The sequence below is a fragment of the Cyclopterus lumpus genome, chromosome 17 (genome assembly GCF_009769545.1).
Source record: "Cyclopterus lumpus isolate fCycLum1 chromosome 17, fCycLum1.pri, whole genome shotgun sequence".
Taxonomy (NCBI): Eukaryota; Metazoa; Chordata; class Actinopteri; order Perciformes; family Cyclopteridae; genus Cyclopterus; species Cyclopterus lumpus.
In genome coordinates, this window is record NC_046982.1 from 16,601,409 (window position 1) to 16,627,643 (window position 26,235).

The 26,235-nt window shown below is 42.3% G+C and overlaps 2 protein-coding genes across 7 annotated transcripts; both read left to right on the forward strand.

Annotated features, from left to right (window-relative positions):
* The first annotated feature begins 1,044 nt into the window (after window positions 1-1,044).
* tbl1xr1b (tbl1x receptor 1b) lies at window positions 1,045-17,791 on the forward strand. Of its 6 annotated transcripts, XR_004611309.1 has the most exons (17): window positions 1,045-1,246; window positions 3,278-3,344; window positions 4,791-4,894; window positions 5,073-5,218; window positions 5,398-5,620; window positions 6,451-6,583; window positions 9,152-9,258; window positions 9,406-9,547; window positions 9,965-10,028; window positions 10,115-10,212; window positions 11,685-11,745; window positions 12,136-12,257; window positions 12,618-12,692; window positions 12,839-12,966; window positions 13,344-13,509; window positions 13,615-13,716; window positions 15,165-17,791. XR_004611309.1 is itself a non-coding variant. In XM_034555139.1 (16 exons), the coding sequence occupies exons 3-16, from the start codon at window positions 4,837-4,839 to the stop codon at window positions 15,189-15,191; spliced, it is 1,545 nt and encodes a 514-aa protein (XP_034411030.1). In that variant the 5' UTR covers window positions 1,045-1,246; window positions 3,278-3,344; window positions 4,791-4,836; the 3' UTR covers window positions 15,192-17,791. The 6 variants fall into 6 exon arrangements, 5 of the variants coding, with proteins under 5 accessions (XP_034411030.1, XP_034411032.1, XP_034411034.1 ...); XM_034555139.1 differs by lacking the exon at window positions 9,152-9,258; XM_034555141.1 differs by lacking the exon at window positions 9,152-9,258 and having other exon boundaries at window positions 1,045-1,227.
* Window positions 17,792-20,345: 2,554 nt separating this feature from the next.
* On the forward strand, window positions 20,346-23,885 carry b3gnt5b (UDP-GlcNAc:betaGal beta-1,3-N-acetylglucosaminyltransferase 5b). The gene is made up of 2 exons (XM_034556356.1): window positions 20,346-20,622; window positions 21,911-23,885. The coding sequence occupies exon 2, from the start codon at window positions 22,222-22,224 to the stop codon at window positions 23,350-23,352; it is 1,131 nt and encodes a 376-aa protein (XP_034412247.1). The 5' UTR covers window positions 20,346-20,622; window positions 21,911-22,221; the 3' UTR covers window positions 23,353-23,885.
* The last annotated feature ends 2,350 nt before the right edge of the window (window positions 23,886-26,235 follow it).

The following is a 26,235-nucleotide window of genomic DNA, read 5'->3' on the forward strand; positions in this document are numbered from 1 at the left end:
TTCATTTTACATTGAGACCACCTCTAGTAGAATCCTCCTTTTTTTTGCAACAAAAAAAAAATTACAATACATTGTAACATACAATCTTCATTTTGGTGAATGTGTTGCACAAGATTTTAGACAGGTAGGTCTCTGGTGGATGGAATCGGTAGGATGTTGACAAAGGGCCAGATGAGCACCGATACAATGAAGTGGGAGGATCAAACAGCTCAGAGGCTGAGGAAGCAAAGGCAGAGTCAATGGACGGCAGAGCGTCTGACAAATAATCCATCACTCAACAACACAGTTAATCAGAGAGGGTACCCTTTTTACCATCGAATTGCATGCAAATACTGTACCTCAGCTATATTTTCAATGATAACTTGGCTAATACCAGGCCATGTTTGCATTGATGAATTATTTGCCTTACAACATTACACACATTATTTGTAAGTGAAGGTGGTCCTTTGTTTGTGAGGATGCACAGAATGTGAGAAATGAAGAGGGGATGTTGTAAGGGCTGTGGTTCCAGCAGAGTATTTTACATTTTTGGTAACAAGAAAAAAAAAAACACTGCAAGAATATATGCTGCACACTTGCTGCTGTTGTATAACTAATGTAATAGTCCCCAATTCAACATTTCATGCTATTTCATCATCTCACAAAATGAAAAGGTTGAGACAGTGCAGCCAGTTAAATGGGGACAGCCCCCCAGTATTACAGTATCACTAAATGTGATACAAGATATACAGAATTTAGGTCAGCGCACACTTTTTATTCCTGTAAATCCTTGATATTTCATAAATCATCATACATGATCAGGGTATGCATATTTTCAGGCAATTGTCTTCGTTTAGAACATTGGATACATTAATATGGTTATGGAATACGTACACAGCAACAACAACAACAACAACAAAAACAGTGTAAAACACAGATTGCAATGATGATGTAAGCTTGTTGTTGACTTTCCCAGTTTGAATGACTGAGCAGAGGATAGGGGGTGGGGTGCGATTAATATATGGCTCGTGGTGACCAGACAAGCAGAAATGGGGTGTAGTGGGGGATGGGCGAGGACACTGTTGTTATGACTGGTGCTTGGCTGCGGGACAAACTTCCAGAACCCTCGGGATTTTTTTTTTTTTTCAATGCCGTCTCATTGGTCGGTTTCAGCGAGGAAATGTGACTCCATTTTGCTGTGAACCTGTCAAACGGACCAAGGCGACTTTCCCGTCAGCAAACCACGAGGTGTTGTTTGGTGCTTTTGGTAATTAGTTAAGATCTATATAGCATTATATCGTAGTAATGATTGGTAGAAATAATGCTGTTGCGACGTCTATATGTATTAGCCAGTATTCTTACACAAGTTACCCATCCTACTCGGCCGTATTTGACCGAGGAGACAGTGAACACATCGTCCATTGCCGTCGTCAGCTCATTACATTGAGCTTTAGGAAGCCGCGCGTCGAAATAACAGTAGTTACAGGCAGCTCATTTTTGCATGACGGGTCACTCCACTGAGTCTAACGTCTGCAGCCGTCGCTGGGTCTTTACCGCCTGGCTTAAGTTTAAATATTATTACATATCGATAGTTAGACACGTGCTTCAAAAACCTGTCTTGCAATCGATTAAAGAGATACCATGGTCTGACTTGAACACAAGAGCTGTGGAAGATCTCGTCTATTGAAAGGTTTTATTCAAGTAGGTACGAGATTATAGCGACACTGTCATTAGCATAGCATGCTAGCGTTAGCAGCCTAGCTAGCGTGCTAGAAGGTTCAGAGTGATGTCAAGCTGATCTCACTGTTTTAAAGAAGCTAACTTCACGTTATTGGAGTCAATTGGTATACAAAACATTATTAAAGTACTACGCTAATTCATCTCGTGTTTGCCGCAATAGTTTGAACAACGTTAGCTTTTAACTGTTGGTGCCCTTCATCAAATAAACCAAATTGACTTGGCACTTACTGGCATGGTGACCGTTAACGTTACAACCGCCACTGACGGGAAACTCATGGTAACTCGCATGCTAGCTGGTGCGCTAACGGGGCGTTACATTTTGTTGTAAATTAACAGGTAATTACAGTTGTTAACGACGTAAATGCGAAGACTTAGATCGTGTTCATTTGACAATTACCCAGAGGGCTCGCACCGAAAAAGCCCGTTCTCGGTTCCCCCGGTTCATACACTTAGTGACCCGGGACACGCGGACAATTGTCAGTCTCGCGTTACAGTAAGTTACAGCATGAGGTAAATGCCTGTTGCACTTTACAGAAATGGTGCTGCAATACACTTAAGTTTTGCATTGATATGATAAGGGATATTTGATTTCAGGCATGTCTCACAGTAATAAAGTGCATTGTAAGTCATTCGTCGGCACGAGCTGCCTCAGCCAGCATGTCGGTTAACGTACACACTGTAGTATGCTCGGCCCATTCATTCACAATTGTGTGGGGGAAGGGTCATGTATTTCAAGTAGGTCTCCATGCTATCTTGCTAATTTAGCAACCGGCAGATTAGCATAGACTGAACCTGACTGAACCTTGCATGCATATAATAACTTGCATGAAATCGATCTGACACGTTGAGGGACTGCTGAATCGGCCCAAAAGTCATTTTAGACACTACAGTCCATGGCCCAGTTTGGTGATCCAGTACCAGAAGTGAGATGCTGGTTACAATTGTAGGCAGCAAGCATCGAACATGACTTTATCAAGAGTCAAATGACATTTCCCTTTTAATTGCTCCATACAATACATCAGCATACATTGTAATTACTATAATTCAGGTATAGTTACACCATGCCTAGCACACATACCCACAGGCTATTTTGGCTTTTTACATTGCTGACAAAGTTTCTTTCATTGTTTGGTGACACACCCCTTGGTTCTTAACACTTTCTGCTCACTGGTTGCAGTTAAACTGTCAATTATAATTAAGATAACTTGTAACAGCTCTGATGTAGAAACACAATTGTATGTGTATATTTGGCAGGGCCTGTCTGCTTCTTATGCTACTTAACTCGGATTTAAACATTAAAACATTAGCAATGTCTGGGCAGCTTACTAAACTACCATATATAGTGGGGAGATGGTCTGAAGTGTAAAAAGCATGCCAAGGTTGGTTGTTGTTCATTAAAGATGTAGTTGTATATACTATTGGGGAAAAAAATAATTAACATGTTGTACTGCAAGTGATTTCATAGATCTGCATTCTATGATCCAGATGTGATGCCCAGTCCTGACTCTTTAGTATAAGTCATCAGTTGTAAGCATACACTTTCTTTTTTTTACTCCAGAGTCTGAGAGTTCTTGCTGAGGAGAACGGAGCTATGATACACATCTGAAGACATCTCGATCACATGGGTAATGTATCTCACTGTTTAATGTCACACATGTATTGTTTTTTCCCCTACTTGTTTATTATGTTTAGCATCTTTCTTTGGTTGCATGCTTGTATGCTTTCTGGAAGATCACCTTGCTATACCAAAGTGTCTGTATATAGAGAAGAGGGTGGCGGTAATATAGCTTTGTATCCAACTAGTGTCCACATCAGACACTGAGGTGGTCTGCTATCATTTTGAGGTGAGATTTTTCTGGGAGTGAGTGAAGCAAAATGTGGCATTGTAGCCAAACAGGACAGTGAATTACTTGACAACTTGCTTGTGTCTAGTTAGCACGGGCAAAATGAGATAATCAGGGATGGGTCGGTGCTCTTGATCAGTGCTGAAGCTCATAAACGATCAAACATTATGTTATGTCAGCCAGATGGATTGGTCGACCTATTCATCTAAGTTCACTGCTCCTGCGTCACTTCCAGGGCGATGACGTTTACTTGCGACCCTTTCAAAAAAAGGCTAGTGTCAGATATGCAAGAGTGCTATATCAGCATGCTTGTAGTGCACAGTAACTACACTTACCCTGACACAAAATGTAATGGAAAAACACAACACTCTGTAAGAGCATGCGTACAGTAGTGGTGCAGCGGGAAACATTTTTTTTATTGGAATTATGCTATATTTTATGGAGAAGATTTTTGCATTTATTGTTAGCGGAAGTTAAGCCATTTGCTGAGTTTTAGTGGTAATGCTTCAGTGTTAGAAACACTAGCCATCAGGATATAGAGTCCTACTAGATTCCACGCTTCTCAGTTCAGTTGGTCTTGAACCTCAGCCTATGGGAAAACAGCAGGAGACATGTTGACTTTTTCAGCGGCCTGGCATGATGGAAACAGGAGAGGTTCTGTCCCTTATCCAGACCCCTTGTTTATTTCCACAGTCCCATTTCAACAGTGCGGGTTCTGCATGAATAAATATGGAGCCCAGATGCAAGCACTGTAGGATCTGTTATTGCTGATGTTTAAAACCCATTTATTCCAGAATATTTTGTCCAAAATACCCAGCCCAGATGGTAATTATTTCCAGTTGTAGGTTAATGAATGGAAACTAGGGCCCTGCCTCAAGCCAGAAAGCTAAGAAAGAACGAAACATCATGCATCAAATGGCAGATCACAGCTTCCTTTTGCCTGCTTCTCTGTATGGAAATTGGAAGATCTAGGTCAAGCTAGGTGATGTTTTAACGTGTTCCTCTTCTCAGTTATCATGGTGTGTGCCAGTTTGTTAGTGAGCTTGTAGTGAAACACCATCCTTGGTGTGTATGTGAGAGAGAGCGACGTCTCTCTTCCTGGCGCAGTGCCCCTGCATATCATCTTACTGTTAACTAACATTACCTAGCATTTGAGTGATGAAGATACTACTCAAACCTCCTTTCAGTAGTTATATACCTAATGTTAATTGTGGTTTGCTTTTACAGGCTCGTATCCTAAGCTGACCCAATGGTTTAATCACCAGGACTAAAAATGAGCATAAGCAGTGATGAAGTCAATTTCCTGGTTTACAGATACCTGCAAGAGTCAGGTAAGTCTTGCATTTCTTTTGTCAAATCTCTCTGAATGCGGTCGTATATTATGTGAATTGCACTTGTTTTCCTACTTTTAAAATATTTCAAATGTAATATTGTACAGTGCTGTTCTTGACTTTTTTAAATTGATTTTTGACTCCATCATATCTTCCAAATTATCCATGCCTCCTCAAGGCTTCTCCCACTCAGCATTCACCTTTGGCATAGAGAGCCACATCAGCCAGTCCAACATCAATGGAGCCCTTGTGCCCCCTGCTGCGCTCATCTCCATCATCCAGAAAGGCCTGCAGTATGTGGAGGCTGAAGTCAGCATCAATGAGGTCAGGCTCCCTCTTTAAACTGTCAAACTACTAACTAGTGTAACTCTACAACATGCTGGCAAGAAGAGGTGTACTGTCAGCTTTATTTTGACTCAACTTTGTCTGTTGGATCCTATGTTGTAGTGAATTGGTGGAGGATCTGGAGGATAATGATTACGAAAATGGTGTTGTCTTTGTAGGATGGGACCTTATTTGACGGGCGGCCCATAGAGTCGCTATCGCTGATCGATGCTGTAATGCCAGATGTAGTCCAAACCAGGCAGCAGGCCTACAGGGAGAAGCTGGCCCAGCAGCAGCAGCAGCAGGCAGCAAGCAGTGGCAGCGGCACAGGGCCCCAGGGAAGCACCAAGAATGGAGAGGGCACTGCCAACGGGGAGGAAAACGGATCCCACGCCTTAGCCAGTAAGCTAGCTCATGATTATATACGATCTCTAAAGCTGCTCCTTAACAAACAATGTCTTTCCTTGTGCTAGGCGGGGGGGAAATGGCAGAATTCAGAGATGTTTTATCTTCTTATGCAGTATTTTATTTCTTCGGTAAATTATTTCTGAATAGTGTGCAGTAACATAATGGTAATGTAAGATTGAAGTGCGTGCTTCCTATGTTTTTTTTATTCACATTTTTCCAGAACTTGGCTACTGACTGATAGATTCATGTTCTTATGGGCTGAAGACGAGTCCAACAATAGCTCACTAACACGCACGCTGTCTATTTTTGGACAAGCTGGGGTTTGGTACAAACACTCTTGGTCATTAAACAACAAGCACACCTTGCTCTTCAATTCCGTAGCTGTTGGGTATTGAAGATGTTTTTCACTCTGAACAACACTGTTTACTTGAGCCTTTTTGAGAAACAGTTTAACAATAGGACAAACGTGCACTGCTGTGGGACTGGGCTGGTTCATATGAAATGAGATGATGTCAGACTGTTCTTATGAGCCTCTTCCGTTGTTAAAATGTTTTTTTGTTAATATATTTTGCCTGCAAATAAAGTAGGGAAACACTGGCTATTCATTTCAAAGTTACTCCATAACCCTTGTATCCTCATATTCAGAACAGCAGGACAATAGCTTATGAATACTGTTATGTAAGGAAAGGCAAGTTTATTTGTATAGCACATTTCAACAACAAGAATTTAAAGTGCTTCACGTAAAAGCATCAAAACATAATGCAAAATATATATATATATATTTAATAACAATGAATTAATTTTTTTTGTCTCCCACTCCATAGATCACCACTTTGAGATGATGGAGATGGACATAGACGTGGAGATCCCCCAGAGTAAAGCCATGGTGCTGAGAGGACACGAATCCGAAGTTTTTATCTGTGCCTGGAACCCAGTGAACGACCTCCTTGCCTCTGGGTTAGTATCTCCACATCATACAACTGTGTAGGGCGACTGTGGTTCAGTGGTGGTTGGCGGTTCAATCCCCGGGTCCGCTATGTCGATGTGTCCTTGGGCAAGACACATAACTCCAAATTCCTCCTGATGGGCAGGTAGCACCTTAGCCACTGCCATCATTGTATGAATGGGTGAATGATGACTAGTCGTGTTAAAGCTCTTTGAGTGGTCTGAAGACTAGCAAAGTACTATGGCTATACAAGTACAGGCCCATTTGCCATTTCCCTTATGGATATGGTTGTCACTGGTCATGCCGTGTTTAGAATATCATGGAAACAGGTCATTCTCATCTTTTAATACAAGTTAGACAAGTTATTAGCAATTACTTTACATTTACTACAAATGCCGTTTTAATGACAGTCGTCAGCCATAATGAATTGAACACAGAGCAGCAAGTGGTCTATAGTCCTTGTCCTGTTTGTGGCCAAGAGTGGGCTAACTCGTTTAATCCAAAGGGGCCCATGAGTTGGAGCAAAATCGTTGTCTCTTGTTCGTCAGCTAGCCATTTTTCAAAACATTTAATAGGGCAATTTTGTCTTGTTCAGGGAAAAAAGATGTGTGAGGAGAGTAAACCTGTTTTCATAAGTGCTTCCTCATTTATTATAACTAAACAAAGTGTTTTTCCAGTGTCATTATCCCTTTCCAGGTGTATTTGTTATACCCCAAATCGGTTTTGGTAATGGTGGACTTGAAGTGCCATATGTCAAAGTGTGTTGCAATTTCACCATCTTTAGCAACCCTGATTATTTTGTCTTGAACAAAACCAGACCAATAGCCTCAAGAGTAGGGTTGGGTTCTGTTCACACTGTGTGCCTCGTAGTTGATTGAGCCAAACTGCAAATACTGCTTTTCACTGTATTCTCGCTTTTATTTCGAGGGTCAGATTAAGCACAATGCACATCTTTGTTTGCCTGTTGTTTGTCAACATGGCTCATTGGAGATCCTTTTATTGATGAGTAGTCACACAGATAGGAAAAAAAGGTCAAATTAAGGCGGCTGGTGACTCTCAAAATATGGGTAGAAAGGAGGAAAACCAACCAATGGATTCATGTTATTTCACACTAGTTGACTAGTTAACTGTACCTTTTTTTCCTTATCAAGCAAAAGACCATAGTGAGTATAGAGGGGATAGTATACAAATGGGACAATAAAAAAAGGGGTATATCACACTAGACAAAAGACTAGTATAAAACATACAGATATTAAATGTCGGTTCCAATATGTTACATATGGAAAAGAGACAAAGCCAGCGGCGTCCTGCTGCTGCCTTGCCTCCCAGTCCAAATCCATTCAGAGCTGCTACAGCAAGCTAACTGTTGCAATGGCTAACACGAGTGCTAGCTACTGCTTGATAAAGAAGGGAAATGTCAATTTGAAAATATATGTTCAACTCGCATGAAAAGGTTAGGGGTTACTCAGCTAATCAAATGTGTATTTCGATAATGGCTTTGAGGGAGATTTACACACACGGGGGAGAGCCTCAATAGTCGGAGAAGTACGTGGGTCATAAGTTATTTCACGTGGTGTTCTCCAAAAAGAGGAATGTTGACAGAGACCAGAGCTTTTAATCAAGACTCTCAAATGTTCATTCTGGCAGTTCAAAACCAGTTTGTTTTGTATGTTCAGAGACCGCGGCGATTATTAAAAGCAACGATATGAAGCGCCTCTAAGAGACGAAGCACAACTCTTTTAAGCAAATGTTCCCAATCACATCTGAAAGGAAGTCACTGAAAATAAACAATCTTAAGAGCCCAATATGATCAGAATCCTAAAACATTAATTCTCTGCCCAACAATTATGTTGGGCAGAGAATATGAGTGGAATAGAGCTACAAAAAAGTGGTTTCCATAACAACGGGTACAGTCCCTGCACACACATTTATCTTATTAAAAAATGAAAAGAATATAATACCGTGGCTTTTTTTTCTAAAATGGAGTACTTTATTTTAAGATGTATATTTTTCTAACGCTTTTTGCGCTGCAATTTATTCTTTAATGCATCATTTATTTGACTTGAAATAAGAGAAGAGCATTTCTTTGTTACTAGAGTATGTATTATTTATAACTCCAGACTAAAATAATTAAATCCTAAAATAAGTTATTGATGTGTGAGAAATAGGTGTGAATTATGTGTGATAACTTTAGGATAGGCTTTGTCCAACTATAAAATGGCAATTACCATAAACCAAAATTAACAGTTGTGTGTAATCCAGAACATAAATTACCATCACAGCACATGGATCGATGCCGGTGCCAGAAGGAAAAATAGATTATACTTTGCCAAACACAAAACTAAATCAAGAACAAGAATGGTTCTTCATCTTTCTAAAATAACATTAAACCTTCTCCTGTGAGAATTCAACTGGGTGCATAGGCTTCCAAGCATGAGCACACTTCTCAAGGAAAATGGAGAAAAATGCAAAAACTACAGGCACAGTCCTGTAAGTTAGGTTAGGGGCCGCACTAGGGCCCACGTTAAAGTTAATGAGTTTTGTGCTTGTAAAATTTCTTTCTCCTTTTTCCTCAACAGATGATGTGAAAAGGTTTGATAGGGATTTAAAAAGATTTCGGATTTGATACTGGGTTCAGGTTCCATAAAATGCTTTCAAACCCCAACTCTACTCAAGAGCAACGATGGTCAGTTTGATATCACTTTCAGTACTGATTTTAAGAGTCAAAGCCATGTTACATGCCTAATGTTTTGATTTGTGCGTGTGTGTGTGTGTGTGTGTGTGTGTGTGCGGGTGTGTGTATGTATGTGTGTGTGTGTGTTGATTTGGACAGATCCGGGGACTCGACAGCACGAATCTGGAACCTGAGTGAGAACAGTACAGGCTCGTCCACTCAGCTAGTTCTAAGGCACTGCATACGGGAAGGGGGTCAGGACGTACCCAGCAACAAAGACGTCACCTCACTAGACTGGAATGTGAGTGTCTGTGTGCGTCTGTGTGTATTTGAACCGCCGCAGTGTATGTGTCTGTTCCACTGAGTGCAGTTTTGAGTAATCTAGTGGGTGTGTGTGTGTGTGTGTGCGCTCGCATGCCTGTGACCACAACTTCTGCTAAAGGCATTCCTTCTTCCAGATATATGGGGGCGAGTCACTCCCATGGGGGAAAACGTTTTTTAATGCTGCGCAGCTGCAAACTTCTTCGAACAACTCAGTTCTCAACGGCAAATCAGCACTAATATTTTGTCTGTAATGAACTACTTACATCATGTGTATTAAAGTGGAATATACCAGTGAGACCAGGCTCAATTCGACCCAAACCAGAATATGTAAAAAGAACTGAGAAAGATGCAACTGACTTCAAACTAATGAGATTCAATACTCTCCTTGTTTCAGAGCGAAGGAACGCTGCTAGCAACGGGCTCATATGATGGCTTTGCTAGAATATGGACAAAAGACGGTAAGATCTTAGTTTTGCACGGATGCATCGACGATGAACTGTTTCTGCTCACTTTTTAAGCTGTGTTCAATTTGTAATATTTTCAGGTAACCTGGCCAGTACTTTGGGTCAGCATAAAGGTCCTATATTTGCACTCAAGTGGAATAAGAAAGGAAATTTCATCCTCAGTGCTGGTGTAGACAAGGTAAGGCACACTGATTTAAGATTTGGATTAAATTAAGATAGAGTAAAATAAGTTTGCTAAATGTTTTTTTTTGAGGTGACGTTGTGAGCGCTGCAACTTGGGTTACCACCCTTTTTTTTTTTAGCACTTTCCAGAATAGAAGTAAGCCATCCAATCCAAAAAATACAATTATTGCCGAAATCTTCAAATGTCAAAAGTTTCTGATACAAAATCACAGAATGGATTTTTTTATAGGGTTCATCAAAATTGTTAAATTTAGCACCAAATAAATCGGCAACAAATGGTATCAACTCAAAACAACTTTTATTATTATTTTACAATTATTGTGCATGGGAATGGCTATAAAGTCTAACCTCTTATGCACTCGAAACTTTCAACATTTGAATAGACCCCTAAATGAAACACAATATTTATTACAGATTGACTAGAAAAACCTTGACACGCTGCGTTGTATCTCAAATTAATATTTAGGTTCCAAGCTTCCAGATGATGTATACCACGAATATGTGGCATAATCCTGTTGACCTATTACCCCCCCTAAAGATCCCCTGCCCCCTCCGAAAACATATATTCTTAACCGCTGCCCCCAGAACGCAACAGACGTAATACACCTGCATCTTGTTTACGTTCTAAACGAGGCAAAATACTAGCTGTGTTTTAATGAGGGCGTTTCATTTTGATCCTTGGAATATGGACAGAATCCGAACAGCAGCACCTGGCTTAAAAGCCAACGTACGGAAGCATTTCGCTTCTTCTTCCGCCCAAAACGGGAAGGGCGAAGCAAATCACAAAGTACATTGCAACTTCTTTTGCCAAGGATTTGCGCAACTACTCGGTCATTGAGATTCAGAGCTTTCGCTCTATGTTGCACACTTTCAGAAAGCGTTATTTTTGTATGAGAGTTGAACGCTAATTGGCTATAACAAAGGGATTTCTTTGAAGAGAAGTCTATGATTTATTCAGGTTCAGCTTGTTATGTCAAATGATGGACCTGGACCGCGGTCCGCCTATTACTGACCCCTGGTATAGACGTCAAAGTAATCTTTATCTGTTACTATTAGCATCGCAAGGGAAAGGCACAAACTACATGCATTCAGAACATAGACGGGTCTGTGTGGATATTGTCCTCAGTATAAATCTGCATACACTTTCTAAATATTACGGACTGACAGGTCCACCTCCACGAAAAACAAGACACGTTTGCGTCTTGTGTTCAACATTGCCATCTAGTGTACAGAAGTGTAATGGCATGCACAGCGTCACCTTCAGTATACATTTTAATGCTCAAGTGCTGAACGAAGTCTTTGAGTGTGTTATATATGACCTTTCCTGTATAACTCGTTTGCATTATTCAGGTCAACTCATGTTAAATTAGAGCACCTGTTCTACATTGTATGTGATGTTTTTATTGATTTCATAACATGAACATTACCAGTTTAGTATAAATAATGAAAATGCCCTCCTCCACACAGACCACAATTATTTGGGATGCCCACACAGGAGAAGCAAAACAACAATTTCCTTTCCACTCGGGTGAGTTACAAGAGTCAGCTGGATTGTTCAATGTGGCTTTTCTTTCTGGTTCTAGACAGTTTTTTAGACACGTTTTGCTGAACTGTGGTGAGATCAGTCTCATATTATTTAAGTCCTCTTAAACATTGTGCCTGATCTGGTTGAGAGCCACATTCAACCCAACTTGCACAACAGCTCTGCATTTTGACATTGTTTTGTTGAAAGTGTGCCAGTGAATCTGCAGAAAGCATGTCTGCCATTTTTAGTATTAAAGTGAATTATCCGATCCAATGGGGCAATACAACAACTATTGTCGAAGCATGATATTCATGCCATCTTTTCTCCCCGTGCTCTGTCCCTACATACTTCACTGCTGCAGCAGCGCTAAGCTCTGTCTCTGCCTTCCAACAGCACCTGCTCTGGACGTGGACTGGCAGAGCAACAACACGTTTGCCTCCTGCAGCACAGACATGTGCATCCATGTGTGTAAGCTGGGTCAGGACAGACCTGTCAAGACCTTCCAGGGACACACGGTGAGACAGGACTCCTGTGCTGCTTTCTCACAGCGAGGGAAGTGGAAACCCTGCGCTGGAGAGAAAAGAAACGCACTACTGTTTTTAAAGCATTGTGGGATTGCATATATGAATTCTGGCACTGACTCATGAAAGCTTCTGTCGAAAGTTATGAATGCCCTGATGGTGTATTTATTCACAACTCTAACAAGGACCTTCATCACAACTTTGACAAAACAGGACATCACTTATTGTGATCCTTGAGATTCATTGGCATAACTGTAGCAATATACCAAGTGCATTACTTCCATCGTTGCCCATGTACATCAGTCAAATACACTGTTTTTGAATTGTTTCTAACTGTAATATTACTCCCTGTAGAATGAGGTGAACGCCATCAAGTGGGATCCCACTGGCAGCTTGCTGGCTTCCTGCTCAGATGACATGACACTGAAGGTCAGTCCAATTAACATGCAGATGTAGTCACTTCATGGCTAGAATGAGCCCAAGAGTCGGCCTTAATCATACAAAATCCTCATTGAATGAGCGGATGAAGATTGTGATCAAAGCCATACTAACCGCTGGTTTCTTCTCTGGCATAGATCTGGAGTATGAAGCAGGACTTGTGTGTCCATGACCTCCAGGCCCACAGTAAAGAAATCTACACTATCAAGTGGAGCCCCACAGGCCCTGGGACCAATAGTCCCAGCGCCAACCTCATGCTGGCCAGGTAAGACACAAAGCAGTACCTCACCATCATATGCTACAGGGTAGTTTTGTATTAATAGAGAGAAGATACAAATATCAACTTAAGTCAGCAGTTTGCTGGCTGCACACATCACAGTTCTGCATGGAGGATCCATTCACATAATGCATGCATGCATTTATGGGGGGAACTCAGTGCTCCAGCCATAAAGGCTAGATATACTTTTAATAATGTTATAGAAATCTACTATTGAGTTTGAGATTTACTTCAGAAAGCAATTCCCACCTCCATTTTAAAAAAACACTCCAAGTTTTATTCTGGCGATAGAGTAAACAAATGTGAGCCGTTGAGATTTACATCTGTCGCCCTCTACTTAGCTCGCTCTTGTTCCATCTCTCCAGTGCATCATTTGACTCCACTGTGCGTCTATGGGATGTGGAGCGGGGGGTGTGTATCCACACACTGACCCGCCACCAGGAGCCCGTCTACAGCGTGGCCTTCAGTCCTGATGGCAGGCACCTCGCCAGTGGTTCCTTTGACAAGTGTGTCCACATCTGGAACACTCAGGTCTGGGATAATACTTTGAAATTCTAAACACATACACTTGGACAACGGTGGCATAAATACATAGGATGAAGATATGTAATTGTTAATATGTGTGTGTTTCTTCAGACGGGTGCTTTAGTTCACAGCTACCGGGGGACAGGAGGAATCTTCGAAGTGTGCTGGAACGCCACAGGGGACAAAGTAGGAGCCAGCGCGTCAGATGGATCGGTGAGTTGTTTTGGCCGTACGCTCCGTCACACACACCCAAATCAATACTGAAAGGGCCTCTCATCCACACACTTCAGCCTCGACGCACAACTTCTACACTAGGCTACTGACCCAGGAAGTTCGTGGGTCAGCAGTGTGTATTAAAGGTCTGACTTGGGTTAAGATGACGCCATAAAATGCCTCTGGTAAGAATCTGGGTTGAGGCCGAGGTCAAATTGGTTCTGCTGGTAATGTTTTTATTTATGTACAGGAAAACATTTAATTCAGACGCCAGGTGACTGTTTATAATATGAAAATATATTAGGCTCTCAGGCATTCTGTTTCAAATATTTATCATCATGTAGGTCAACCTTTCTCGTCAAAGCACGTGATTCTCTCCTCTTTTGTGTCCTTCGTTTGGGGAATTAAACTCTTTACATTTGCATGTGGCTCTTATTCACCTCAATGATACTTGATACATTCTTATTGATTTAGAAACCTCTGACTTTAATGGTTAATGTGTTTCAGCTAAATATTTGCTTGTGTTCAAAACTTTCCGCACCGTTGAAACATTTCCCACATATCCGTTTTCTCTGGAAAGTAAAATATATCATTTAAATATTTTGAGGAGCAAAGTCATAGTATTACAGGAATAAAGTCTTAATTTCATTAGATTAAAGTCATAATATTTCAATAAAAAATATCTTTTGTGCATTACGCTATTTGCTAGAGACCGTTCAGTAGCTGCTTGATATGGAAGGGACTGACGACTGCGACATCGTTGGCTGCTACTGTTCTTTTTAATTTCTGTGACTTTGGCTTCTCTGTAATATGATAACAACAATGAAGTTATTACATGCAGTAAGAGGAATAAAGCAGCAGACCCTTTGTAATGTGTGAAGCTTGTATTTCATATATTATGCCAATATTGTTGGCTCTACTTAATATATCAAATGTGAGAAATGTTTGCCCCTCCAAGCACCCGTAACATGACACCATGGCGGTACAGGCATTAAAATCCAAGCGGCAGCTGGCTTGTTCGGGGGTTTCGCAAATGGCCGCCGCTCCCTTGACCGCGGTCGGTGGCGGCCTGGGGCAAATGAGCGGCAGCCGTCGTTGTGGTAGAACACGCAGCTGCTAATGCTTGCTAGCTAACGTGAATTAAGTGCGAGTCTTTACGTTTTTTTCTTCTCTTCTCCTTTGACCTTTGTGTTCACGGAGAGTGGAGCTTTGCACACACACCTTCACTTGATCTCCAGGGCGGGAAATCACAAGGTCAACTTGTTATGGTTTTAAATGACCTACATGCTGAATTTCCAAAAGAACCCTGGATGATATTTTTTGTTGTGTGAAAGGGACTAAAATCTCTCACAACTTTAATGAAGTCAAATGAAGCATTTCCTACTTGTGCCAGTAGGGGGCTTATCTTGGCAGAAGCATGTCTGACTGTCTTCCTTCCTGTTTTCCAGGTTTGCGTATTAGACCTGAGGAAATGACACTCGTGAGGGGGGAGCAATGGACCGACTACGAATGTGTACATTGCCAAAAGGACCACACCTTCGCCACATACAGTTGTTATGCACATGCATCAGGTGTGTATGGACACCTGTGCTGCTCTCACAGACCTGCGGGAGGAAACATGTCTCTGTTATTACACCGTACAAACTTGTCGGACCCATCACATGCAAACCAAAACCTTAGGATTCTTCTTGCTTTCCTCTTTTTATCCTTTGTACCAGAATTCTGAAGATGTGTTGTTCTCTGTTGGTGTGTGCATATTGCATATGTCAGCATTTGATGTCCTGTGGACATTGTTGTTTTGAATTTGGATTTGACTGATATCTGCAGGTTTTATATTACTGTACATGTGGGTGTGGGAGAGAAGAGGGGTCGGGGGTTAAGAATGATTTGTCTTTTACAAAGCTGTTCATTGGGAGATCGATTCATCCACTTTTCTGCAGTCTTTATGGTTAAAAAAATGCAGATGTATAGCTTAGAAGATGAAAATGGTTTATAATTTTGGTGACTATTTCTATCTAATAGGTTTGTGTCATAATTTACATTTTTTAACCAAGTATAAAACAGTTAATCAAAGGCTGAACTGTCCTTTGTTTTCGCAACTATCCTCAGAAATGTGTTTCAGGTGTTCACAATTCATCAGGTTAATACAGAGCTCTAAAGAATGGAAAGCCTCGGCTGAGAGATACTCTTTGTAACTGTTAAACACCACGTCGATCTCATGTCCTATCGGTCTGATGAGCAGAAAGACGCCAACTCTGATGTGCAGGTCTCCGTCACTGAACTCGTCCTGGAGCCGTCTCGAGCTTGCGAATAGTTGGCTGATGTGTTTTTGTGTCTGTCGTGAAGCAACGCGGTACAGGAGAGTCCTGCTTTCTGCCTTTGCTCTATCTTCTGGGATCTGTGGAGGGGGGGGAGGGGGGAGATGTACAGGAAAACGCCCACAACTGCTCGCATCCATCTGACATGAACAATTGAGTCATAATTGTGCTTGTTTTCTCAATGAATGGCCTGTTGCTAACCAATGCTGAATGATAATCAGATTAGGTCGTGCTAATTGTGTCCTGTTTCCCCTGTGTGGTCATCACCCATCAGGACATCGTCTGGAGTATCACTTCCTGGCTGGAGTTTATATCACAGTTTGACAGCTTAAAAACATCCCAACATTTTTTTAAAGATCACCTTTTTGGACTCACAAGATATGAGGCAGCAAAGGGCGAGCGAGAGCAAGAGAGGGGAAGGCTTAAAGAAAAGGGCCGAGGGTCGCTTTGGAACCCGGGCTGTGAAGCATTGACTCAGCCTTGTTACATGGGGACTTACTGCCTGGAACGTTTTCATGTCCAGCAGGTACACACTACTGCTTCAGTGTTGTTGCCCAGCATTTACACACACACACACACACACTCTGATGACAGGCTGCATTTAGGCCTGTGCACAGACAGACGGAGCTTTTGTTCGCAGTGTTCAAAGTTGGTGTCTTGAGGCAAGTCTGTGCTTGTTAAATAGCAGCATATGACTTGATGTAACATGGTATCTGCATATAATATAATATTATATATGAATATATCTGTGAAGTCACAGGGGACTCTTATATGCCACTCATATGCTAATGGAGGCTTTTAAAGTTACTTCACGCTTGAATTACAGTCGGTGATGTTATTGTGCATCACCAAGGGGCCGTGACCATGAGGAATGTTTTTTTTAAATATAAAATATCGTTAAACAGTCATAGAGAAAGGGTAGAGGCTAGAGAAAGCCCTTTTGAAGGGTGTTTTTGTCCCCCTGCCCTTTAGATTTTAGAAACAGGGAGTTTATTCAAGCCATCGTAGACTCATCTAATTAAAATGCTCGTAAAGATGAATCCGAATTGGTGCAGAAATAGTGCAGTGTGTTAATAAGGGTGAGAAGTGTCCCGTCTGCCTCCTCGGGGTACGTGAGAGCTGAACCAAGCCAACTTGATGGCGTTCCAGTTCTCATCTCCCAGACATAAGAACTATCGGCTTGATTCTCTCTCACACACACATACACACATATATACACACACGTGTCGGCGGTTACTCGTTTTGAAAAATGTGCTGAAGCTACAGACTATTTTGAAGTTTGCTTAATGCAGTCAGCAGTGATTGGATCGTACCACAAAGACGCTATTTCAAATGATGTCTATGACAATGGAATGGTATTTTATAATGTTTTGTTTTTAGATGATCATCTTTTACACTCAAGTGTGTTTGCTATTTTGTGTCCCTCCCGAAAGTACTAACGGTAATTCTATCTTTGCTATGTCAGCGAGCCTTTGAAGGTTTTGTACTTGTCAAAACTTTTGTAATAATGATTTATTTGTAGCTACGTACACAAAATGAAAAAAATAAAATAAAATCTGGATTTAATTGTCATTGTATTGTCACACAGAACATGTAAATACCAGTTGGCAGATCTCTTTTTGTCGTGTCGTGTCGTGTCTGCCTCACCTGTGTTGTGCTCTCGTTCTCTCTCACCTGGTCGCAGTCTGCAGCCTCCTGATCTGTTGTATTATCACTCAGATTTCAGAAGGTCTAGAATAAAATCTATTTTGATAATATCAATGTGTTTGCTTTTCACGCTGCTGCACGACCGCCGTTTCTTTATTGAAGGAGTTCTTGAATACATGTGATTATGTGAGACATATACAGCAGTATATTCTGTGTAATATCAGGAGGACAACCCGTAATACAATGAACCTTTCAGTTGTTAGCCACGTGGCTAACATGACTTCATGGATTGTTGGTCTGTCATCATTCTGCTCCAGATAAATGTCTTAATTCAATTCAGTTTTCAATTCAGTTTATTTGGTATAGCCCAATATCACAAATTACAAATTTGCCTCAGAGGGCTTTACAATCTGTACACATACGACATCCCTGTCCCAGGACCTCACATCGGATCAGGAAAAACTCCCAAATAAAACAGAAAAAAACCCTTTCACATGGAAAAAAGGGAAGAAACCTTCAGGAGAGCAACAGAGGAGGATCCCTCTCCCCGGATGGACAGAAGCAATAGATGTCATGTGTACAGAATGAACAGCATTTACAAAGTTACATAAACACATTACATGAATATGACAACGTATCTTGTATCTGTCTTAAAAAGCTCAACACGTTTTTTTTATGGATTGCTTTGAAGTTTCAGTACGGACATGTTGCCTTGACGACGAAGCCAACCAGCTTTGGTTTTAGCACCACCGTGAGTGGGACATTTGCTTTGGAGTTGAATGTTTTAAATACATTTAAATTATTGATGCCATGAGATACAGAAATTCCTGGTATTCCGGACGTTAAATACAACACGTGATATCTGAGTCTGTCATGAAAGTGATGAGGCTCTTGGTATCACGTCCAACGCCTCCAGGGGGGGGGGGGGGGGCGTACATGTCGATCCAGATTGTCGCATCAGAGGTTGCACCAGTCTGGTCGCTCATGTTTTGCACTAAGCATGCCACACACATACAACAATTAATACTACAAATTATAAGAACAATAATGCATGTGCTGATTAATCAAATAGCACATGCTCCTCGATGGTTTTGAGGACATTACAGGTTGTTTCTAAGTCCGTTGCTTGGTTGTTACCGTGCTGATATTCTCACATTATTCAGTGTTTGAATTAAAGTCTTTGTAGGAGGCATTAGGGTTTTGCCAACACATTTTTTTGTTAAATGAGTGAGACACTTTTACAAATTCTAGCTAACGCCTATCTCCTCCATCTTTATGATGCCAATATGTGGGTGAAACTACAACTGTAAGGTGTATTATTAGTAGTAGTAGTAGTAGTAGCTATGTCTACTATGCATACCAATCTAAAATGAAAAGACAAATTGGGACTCTTTTCAAGTATCTTGATTAAATACCTGCAAATATTGTCATAAGTTGCTGTCATCCTTCCTCGTGTTCAGACTTCAGCATTGAACATTCCTAACACACGCTAATATGAGGCTTCGGCTGTCTGAGTTAAGCAAATCAAGCCGGTATCTTCCAAATTAAGTCTTTTAAAATCCCCCCTTTGCCGTCAGCAAGGAAACAGTCTGTGAGGACACAAAGAAGTCATTTCATCCTGAAGGGAACTAATTATAAAATACCCAGCAGCTCTGACGCCCTAGCTGCTCAACTTTAGAGTGGATTTGTGGAGTTAGGAAGGGATCCTTTCAGGGCTGTCAATAGCAGGTGGAATCATAACAGCAACTAACTCTAATATACTCACATAGACAAAATATACATGCAAATCTATCTTCAACTGAGTCAAAAAACTGAAATAATACCTAAAAGCAAGTTCTAGAAGCACGAGTGTGTGTCTATGCGTGAGAAAGTGCGCACACAAGCACAGATCTCTTTTATTCTTACACTTTCCTTTGAAAAATCCCATGATGCAACTGTCATATGCTCAGCAGGGCCTGACAGGCTTGTACTGTAGTCTCCTACTGCGACCTCTTGACAAGCATGTCCCTCTAATCAGGTCAGTCGGTATATTTTTAGATACTCATCTCCAGCGCCAGTCGTCGGCAAACTCTCAGGTGAACTTGTGGGCCGTTCCACTGGATGCGTTTGTCTGTTTAGAGGCTGCTCGTTTGTGTAAACAGGATAAAGAAGTGAAGACGGACCACCGGGACACCTTCACACACTGAGCTTCTTCGTAACTAATCGGATCGACACGTCACCGCATGCAAATGTCCTATTTGGTTGATTTCGTCACATGAGCGTTACAACTAGATTTCAGCGGTGAATGCATCGTCTGGAATATGTTGGAAGTGTGAATATACACAATGAATATGTATACCAAATTCCATCTCGATCAGTTAAATAGTGAAAGCATAAAACAACCAAATGTGAATATAAGGTGGTGCTCGATGACAAATCTGAGGATCACCAAAGTCCTTAGGGTGCACCCGACGGGGACCATGAATGCCAGAGAATCAAATGACAAACAAAACTGCCGTTTGACTGGTTGACGGAGGCCTTCAACCACGAGGCTGTAATTCTGGTTCGTGGATCAGTTTGAAAATACAGATCATCTGGGTGTCACCCAGGCAGAGCACAGCGATGAGGCACAGAGGGCCGGCCTTTCTCTCATCATGTCCTCCCCTCCCACTCTGCCACCACCCTCACAGACTGCAGACCACCCCCACACTGAAAGGGGAGGGTGGGAGGAGAGCCAACAGGCACATTAGCAACTTACAGTCTACACAAAGAGAGCAGAAGACCCGTCGGGGGAAAAAAAAGAAAAGGGGTTGGCCGTTTAACGAGGCACTGCCGGCTGCGTCTGACAACCATTTCACACCTCCTAGTCCTCCTGAGGAAAAGTAAACTTCCAGCACAGAGACGGATCAGTGCGGCAGAGGAGAAGACCATTGGATTCACACACATATCTTCTTTTTGACCGGTGAGTGTTTGAATGATCACCTTGAGTGATGTGATTTACCCCCCCTCTGTGTGTTTCAAATCTATTTATACAATCGGTGACTTTGGAAATATGCTGTTTGGTTCGCTCTCCAGATGCGTGAGGATCAACACTTGTATTTGTGCCGTGTGTCGTACAGTGTGTAACACATACAGTGCTCAGAGAGAGTGAGTGACAGCAGAACAGCCTATGAAGAGGATGGGGAAGTGGCAATAGTCTAAATAAAATGTATTCTAAGAAACTACTTTTAACCATTGTGCACACGTGACCCGAACACACAGCAACATTATGATCTTCTTAGTGTTAATATTGAAAATAGAGAACATTTGAAAGTAGTGCAGTCACTTGGCTGTCACATGAGCTAGTTAGCTATCTATTGTGTTTTTTTTATTTTCTTCTTATTTAATATATATTAGAGAGAGAGAGAGAGAGAGATGACCAGTTGTCTTGCCCAATGGCATGCCCACTCCTCTCTTATACTCCCATATCCATATGTTTTATGTGTAGGTCAAAGTCCAGCAGGAATATTTGCTTATCTCTATATTGGTCTGACTGAAATATGCATTTTGGCAGGTGGGTTGTAAAGTAAGGTATGTAGCCCACCTTGGAGAAGTAGTAAATAATCGCATGTAACAGAGGTGAGGCATAGCGTGTCATTATTATGCAGAGAGGAAAGTGAGCCATTCTCAGCCAGTGACCCCATTAGGCTCAGGCCATCCAATGATGTTTAAAAAGCTCTCGGGGTGCAGTGGGAGTCCCAGGCCCCAGGACCATCATGATCCCCCTCGCTTTTAGCCCGGGGCCGGCCGGAAGCAGACTATTCTTGTCCCGCATTGTGCTGCCGAGTTATTCCATTGTGTCCGATGCTTTCCATGACTCTCAGCGATTTCAGTGGGTCTGCACCCTAAAGCCCTCCATTATGGGATGGCTTGCATTGGCACATTTGCTGCGTTGGCTTTTGTATTCAGTCCGATCCGTCCCTTTCAGAGCGCCCACTACCTTTTGACTTTTCAGCTCACGTTACTACTTCTGCAAAAACAAACTGAACACGAGCAGTTCAGTTTAACGTAGTTTGTGCCGCTGCTGAAACTCTTGCTCCATAACAGACAACCACATCTTTTCCCAACAAGGTATTGGTACAGAAAAACTGTTTCCAAATGGGAAATATATTGGCCAAGCAGACTTTGAAAAACAGACTTTTTTTACTTCCTCCTTTTGAGAAACGCTTGTGTTTTTAGAAATCGTGTACTCTCTGTTCTCATTACTTCAGGATGACCGCTTCACGGGTGAAAGATGAATCTCCAGCTGCCGGGCGACCGCGTGAGTGATTCTGTGGCGATGGGAGACGTTTCCCAGCAGACCCGGTGACTTCCACCAGCGCGCCGTAAGCCTCCTGCTGAATGCTGAAAGCCTAGGATGGAAGATCCACCGAGTGCTGCTTTGAGGCACTGGAACAACACACTCGACCTCCACAACCTCAGCCACCTCACCTCCTCCCTCACACACACACGCACCACCAGCCACTTCCCCACCATCACCAAGCAGACCGGCCCCGGCGCCACCGGGTGACAAGATTGCAGAATGTTTGTGAATTTCCGCCGGATACGAAAATGCCAGTGTGTGCAGCTGATGACCACCTGCCTGGTGCTATCAGTGGTGATGGTTTGCTGGGAGTCGCTGGACAACAACGTCGTCAGCCACATCAAGTCCTACTCGTTCCGTTACCTTGTCAACCGCTTCACCTACATCAACAAGAGCCTCACCATCCCACGTGAGCAAGCCAGAAGCTTCAGCAACTTCCGCTACCTGCTGGACCACTCGGATAAGTGCGCCGGCCAAGACGTCCTCCTCCTCCTCTTTGTCAAAACATCCCCGGAGAACATCGAGAGGCGAAGTGCCATCAGATCCACCTGGGGCAATGAGACCTACATCCGAAACGCCCTGGGAGTGACAGTCAAGGTGGTGTTCGCCTTAGGAACACCTCCAGCCACGGTTGACGTTCAGGAGCTGCTCATCCACGAGGACCGCCTCAGTGGCGACTTGATCCAGCAAGACTTTTTAGACTCCTTCCACAACCTGACCCTGAAGCTGATCCTGCAGTTCCACTGGACGCACATCCGCTGTGCGCACGCTCGCTTCCTCATGACGGCGGACGACGACATCTTCGTCCACATGCCCAACCTGGTGAGCTACCTGCAGGACATGAGCAGCAGAGGCGTCACGGACTTTTGGGTTGGCCGGGTGCACAGAGGGGCGCCGCCGATCCGCAGCAAAGACAGCAAGTACTACGTGCCCTTTGAGATGTACCAGTGGCCGTCGTACCCCGACTACACAGCTGGGGCCGGGTATGTTGTCTCCAGGGACGTAGCGGACAAAATCTACCAAGCCACGCTGACCCTGAACGCCTCTCTCTACATAGACGATGTGTTCATGGGCATCTGCGCCAATGCTGTTGGTGTGTCTCCGCAGGAGCACATCTATTTCTCAGGTGAGGGCAAAGCGCCCTACCACATTTGTATCTATGACCGGATGATGACCTCACACGGTCACGTGGAGGATATCTATGACCTGTGGACGGCAGCGACCCACCCGCAGGTGAAGCAGGAGACTTCTGGACTTATTGGGAGGCTGTACTGCACAGCTGTGAAAGTGTCTCTCCTTTGTAAGCCATACTATTTTAACACCTACCCTTGCAAAGCAGCCTTTTTGTAATCGTGCGTCAGTGTATGTGTGTGCGTCCGTGTGTGACAGAGAGAGAGCGAGCGTGTCATGGGTCAAGATTATTGGAGGATCATTAATGCAAGTATTACCTCTCTCCTTTCAGAGATAATAGACACCGATGTCAACAGGAGCGTGTCCTGTGTTTGCAGAGGCAAAAGAGATCAGGTTCATGAAGTCACTGACGTTATGGTTTAATAATGTAATAAAGCTGGCTTTGCATTGATAGTAGAATGTGGTAAAATAGTTTGTAGAATGTGGTAAAATAGTTTATAAACATACATGTCTAAACTTACATGTCGTCCCAACTCAAACCACCTGTTCTCACACATTTTTATTTTCCATCCCTCCTGATCTTGGACTTTATTTCTGCTGCTGTGACACACATATCGGTTGCAAAACATGGTAATACTAAAAAAAAAGGATGTGCAACAAAGCGACGGCTCTTAATTGAACATTTTTTGTAATTTGTTTTGTGAAAGGGCTTCTTTTTTTTATTCAATAAAATCTCCAACGTGAAAGTCCAACTGTTTTATTATTAGTCTTAGTAGTAGTATCAATAATGTGACATATATTAGGAAACACTGGAAGGGGTGACTGCTCCACATCAAAGGGACCAGTAGCAGTACCTCAGTACCAGTACCTCAGCATGTCATGACAACAATGTCATGTCTTTGGGTGAATCATGGACCCACAATGCAGTTTGCATACAGTATGAAGCAAAGCTCTGAAACCATGTGAGTGAGATCACTGAACAAATCAATGTGTTTGCCCCTCGTTGCCACGGCAGCAGGGAGCGGGGAGGGGAGAGGAGCTACACGAGATTCATTAGAGTGCAAATGCAAACATTCTGAATGAAAGCCCTCCACCGTTTACTATCCAAACACGAGTGAAGGAATGGACCAGAGCGTACTGCTCACATTTCGATTTGTTTCTCCCTATCTGACATGTGATACGTCGAGCCAAGAATACCCCCCGGGCCAGAAGGTCCTGAGCGTGGCATCTGGTACACTGCTAACAATAATAACTGAGGCTGCTCATGTGTCACTGTTCAACAGACACCAGATACATGTCAAAGGAGAAAAGCTCAAACGGTGGTCATTTTTCAGTTGTGTGACTGACCATTATGATTAAATCAGGTCGAGGTAAATATCTAACCTGAGCTGTCAGACAGATTAAGATGTTCACACTTGTGCATCACCAAATGGTTGATTTGCAATGTTCATGCCTTTAAAGTATTGTATATCCACTGATGCTGCAGCAATAGCCAGGTTTCATCTCTGAGAATGTTGATTCATTCTTTTTACCAAATCTCATCTCAGTAAATTCCAATTTTCTTTAGATATCACTATGTAAGTACCAGAGTGTCCATCACTTCCACCTCGGGCTACTATGAATTGTCAAAATTGTGAAATATGACGTTGCCCGGATCAGTTGTTCCCCTAAGAGCCGCTCTGTTTCCAAGGCAACGCATAAAGAAGAAGCATTCACACAAAGGATTTAAACAGACCTGAAAACACAACCAGCTGTTTGCTCAACTGACTGAGGGTTTGTATTAAAGCCACAGACAGATGATGAATATGCAATTTATTTAAATGAGTCAAATCTGGTGTCATGTACAATACGTGAGCTGTTTAGTATCATTTCCCTCGGAGATAACAACTGGTTGGTTATTATTAGAGCGTAATCATTACGGCGAACTGGCCCACGAGGAGTCATCGAAACAATGTAAAAAAGCATATTTGCTTTCCTGCCCATGAGAATAAGCAATACAGCAATACGTGAGAACAGCTCGTATTTGTTCTTCTTGTCCAAATGTTCTTTGTCAGTAGTCAAGACTTGTGCTGGTGAAAAACTTCACACAGTAGATGGGAAAACAACGTAGGATAATGTTTCTTAAAATATTATGGGATTTATTGAAGAAAAAAAACGTACAAAAACAAATGTCATAGTATAATATGTTATTAAAACTGTCTTAATGTTATTTTTTTTAAATAGTTTTTGTTGTTTCCTGTTGTCTAGTTTGAGGTAATGTGTAACTTATTTAAACTTAAAATAAAATGGTTGAAAAATAATAATAATAATAATAAAATGTCATAAAAAGGTCATAGCATAATATATCACAAAACATTCAAAGTATTATATCATATAGAAATGCCAGACAATAGTATAAAAAGGTCATAATATAGTATATTATAATATGTTTATATAATTATGTTGTCTTTGCTTCCCAGAAGATTTCAGAATTCCGTATCAAATCTTAGGACAAAGGATTTTCTTCAAGTCGTCCCACGTCCGCTACTGTAGAACTCAGGGGTCTTATTAACACAGGGGTGGCTCTCTAATTATGATGCTACATTTAAAATTCATCAAATCGTTCACATTTTGGGGGTTTTCTGTTCAATGCACCCTCCTTCAATCTGTCCAAAACCACGGGAGGAGTCCTTGTCTCCTCCTCCCTCATCCCCTCTGAGTGGGGCTCTGGACTCCAAATCCTTTCCCCGCTTGCGTCTGAAATATAGAATACCGTGAGCTTGTCTTTTAGATCTTTATTGTCTGCACACAGAAGGGTTCAATCGTCATACAGAGTACAATTCCTTCTGCCGGGAGGGCGTGAACAAAGGTGGGGTATAGGATGAGACCTGACGGGACCTGCAGAACCTCTTATCAAACCATAAAGGTTATTTACGATCTGGTTATTTATGGTCTTGTTGAGTAAGGCCGACAAAAAGATATGAACCAGTCACCAATGCTGCGTTTCCTTAATGGTGGGCGGTGGGAACAGAGACTGGGCCGCGGCTCCAACCAGAGACATCCAACGCGTTTGAAACAGGGATCAAGCTTTCAGGATATCTGGCAACGACGACAGAGAAGAGG

What these genes read in the sequence shown, in the direction of transcription:
- tbl1xr1b (XM_034555139.1), top strand. Translation starts at nt 4,837, where the DNA reads ATGAGCATAAGCAGTGATGAAGTCAATTTCCTGGTTTACAGATACCTG. An exon ending in TCACCTCACTAGACTGGAAT is followed by an intron (nt 9,548 to 9,964) that starts GTGAGTGTCTGT and finishes TCCTTGTTTCAG; the next exon opens with AGCGAAGGAACGCTGCTAGC. An exon ending in AGACCTTCCAGGGACACACG is followed by an intron (nt 12,258 to 12,617) that starts GTGAGACAGGAC and finishes TACTCCCTGTAG; the next exon opens with AATGAGGTGAACGCCATCAA.
- b3gnt5b (XM_034556356.1), top strand. Translation starts at nt 22,222, where the DNA reads ATGTTTGTGAATTTCCGCCGGATACGAAAATGCCAGTGTGTGCAGCTG.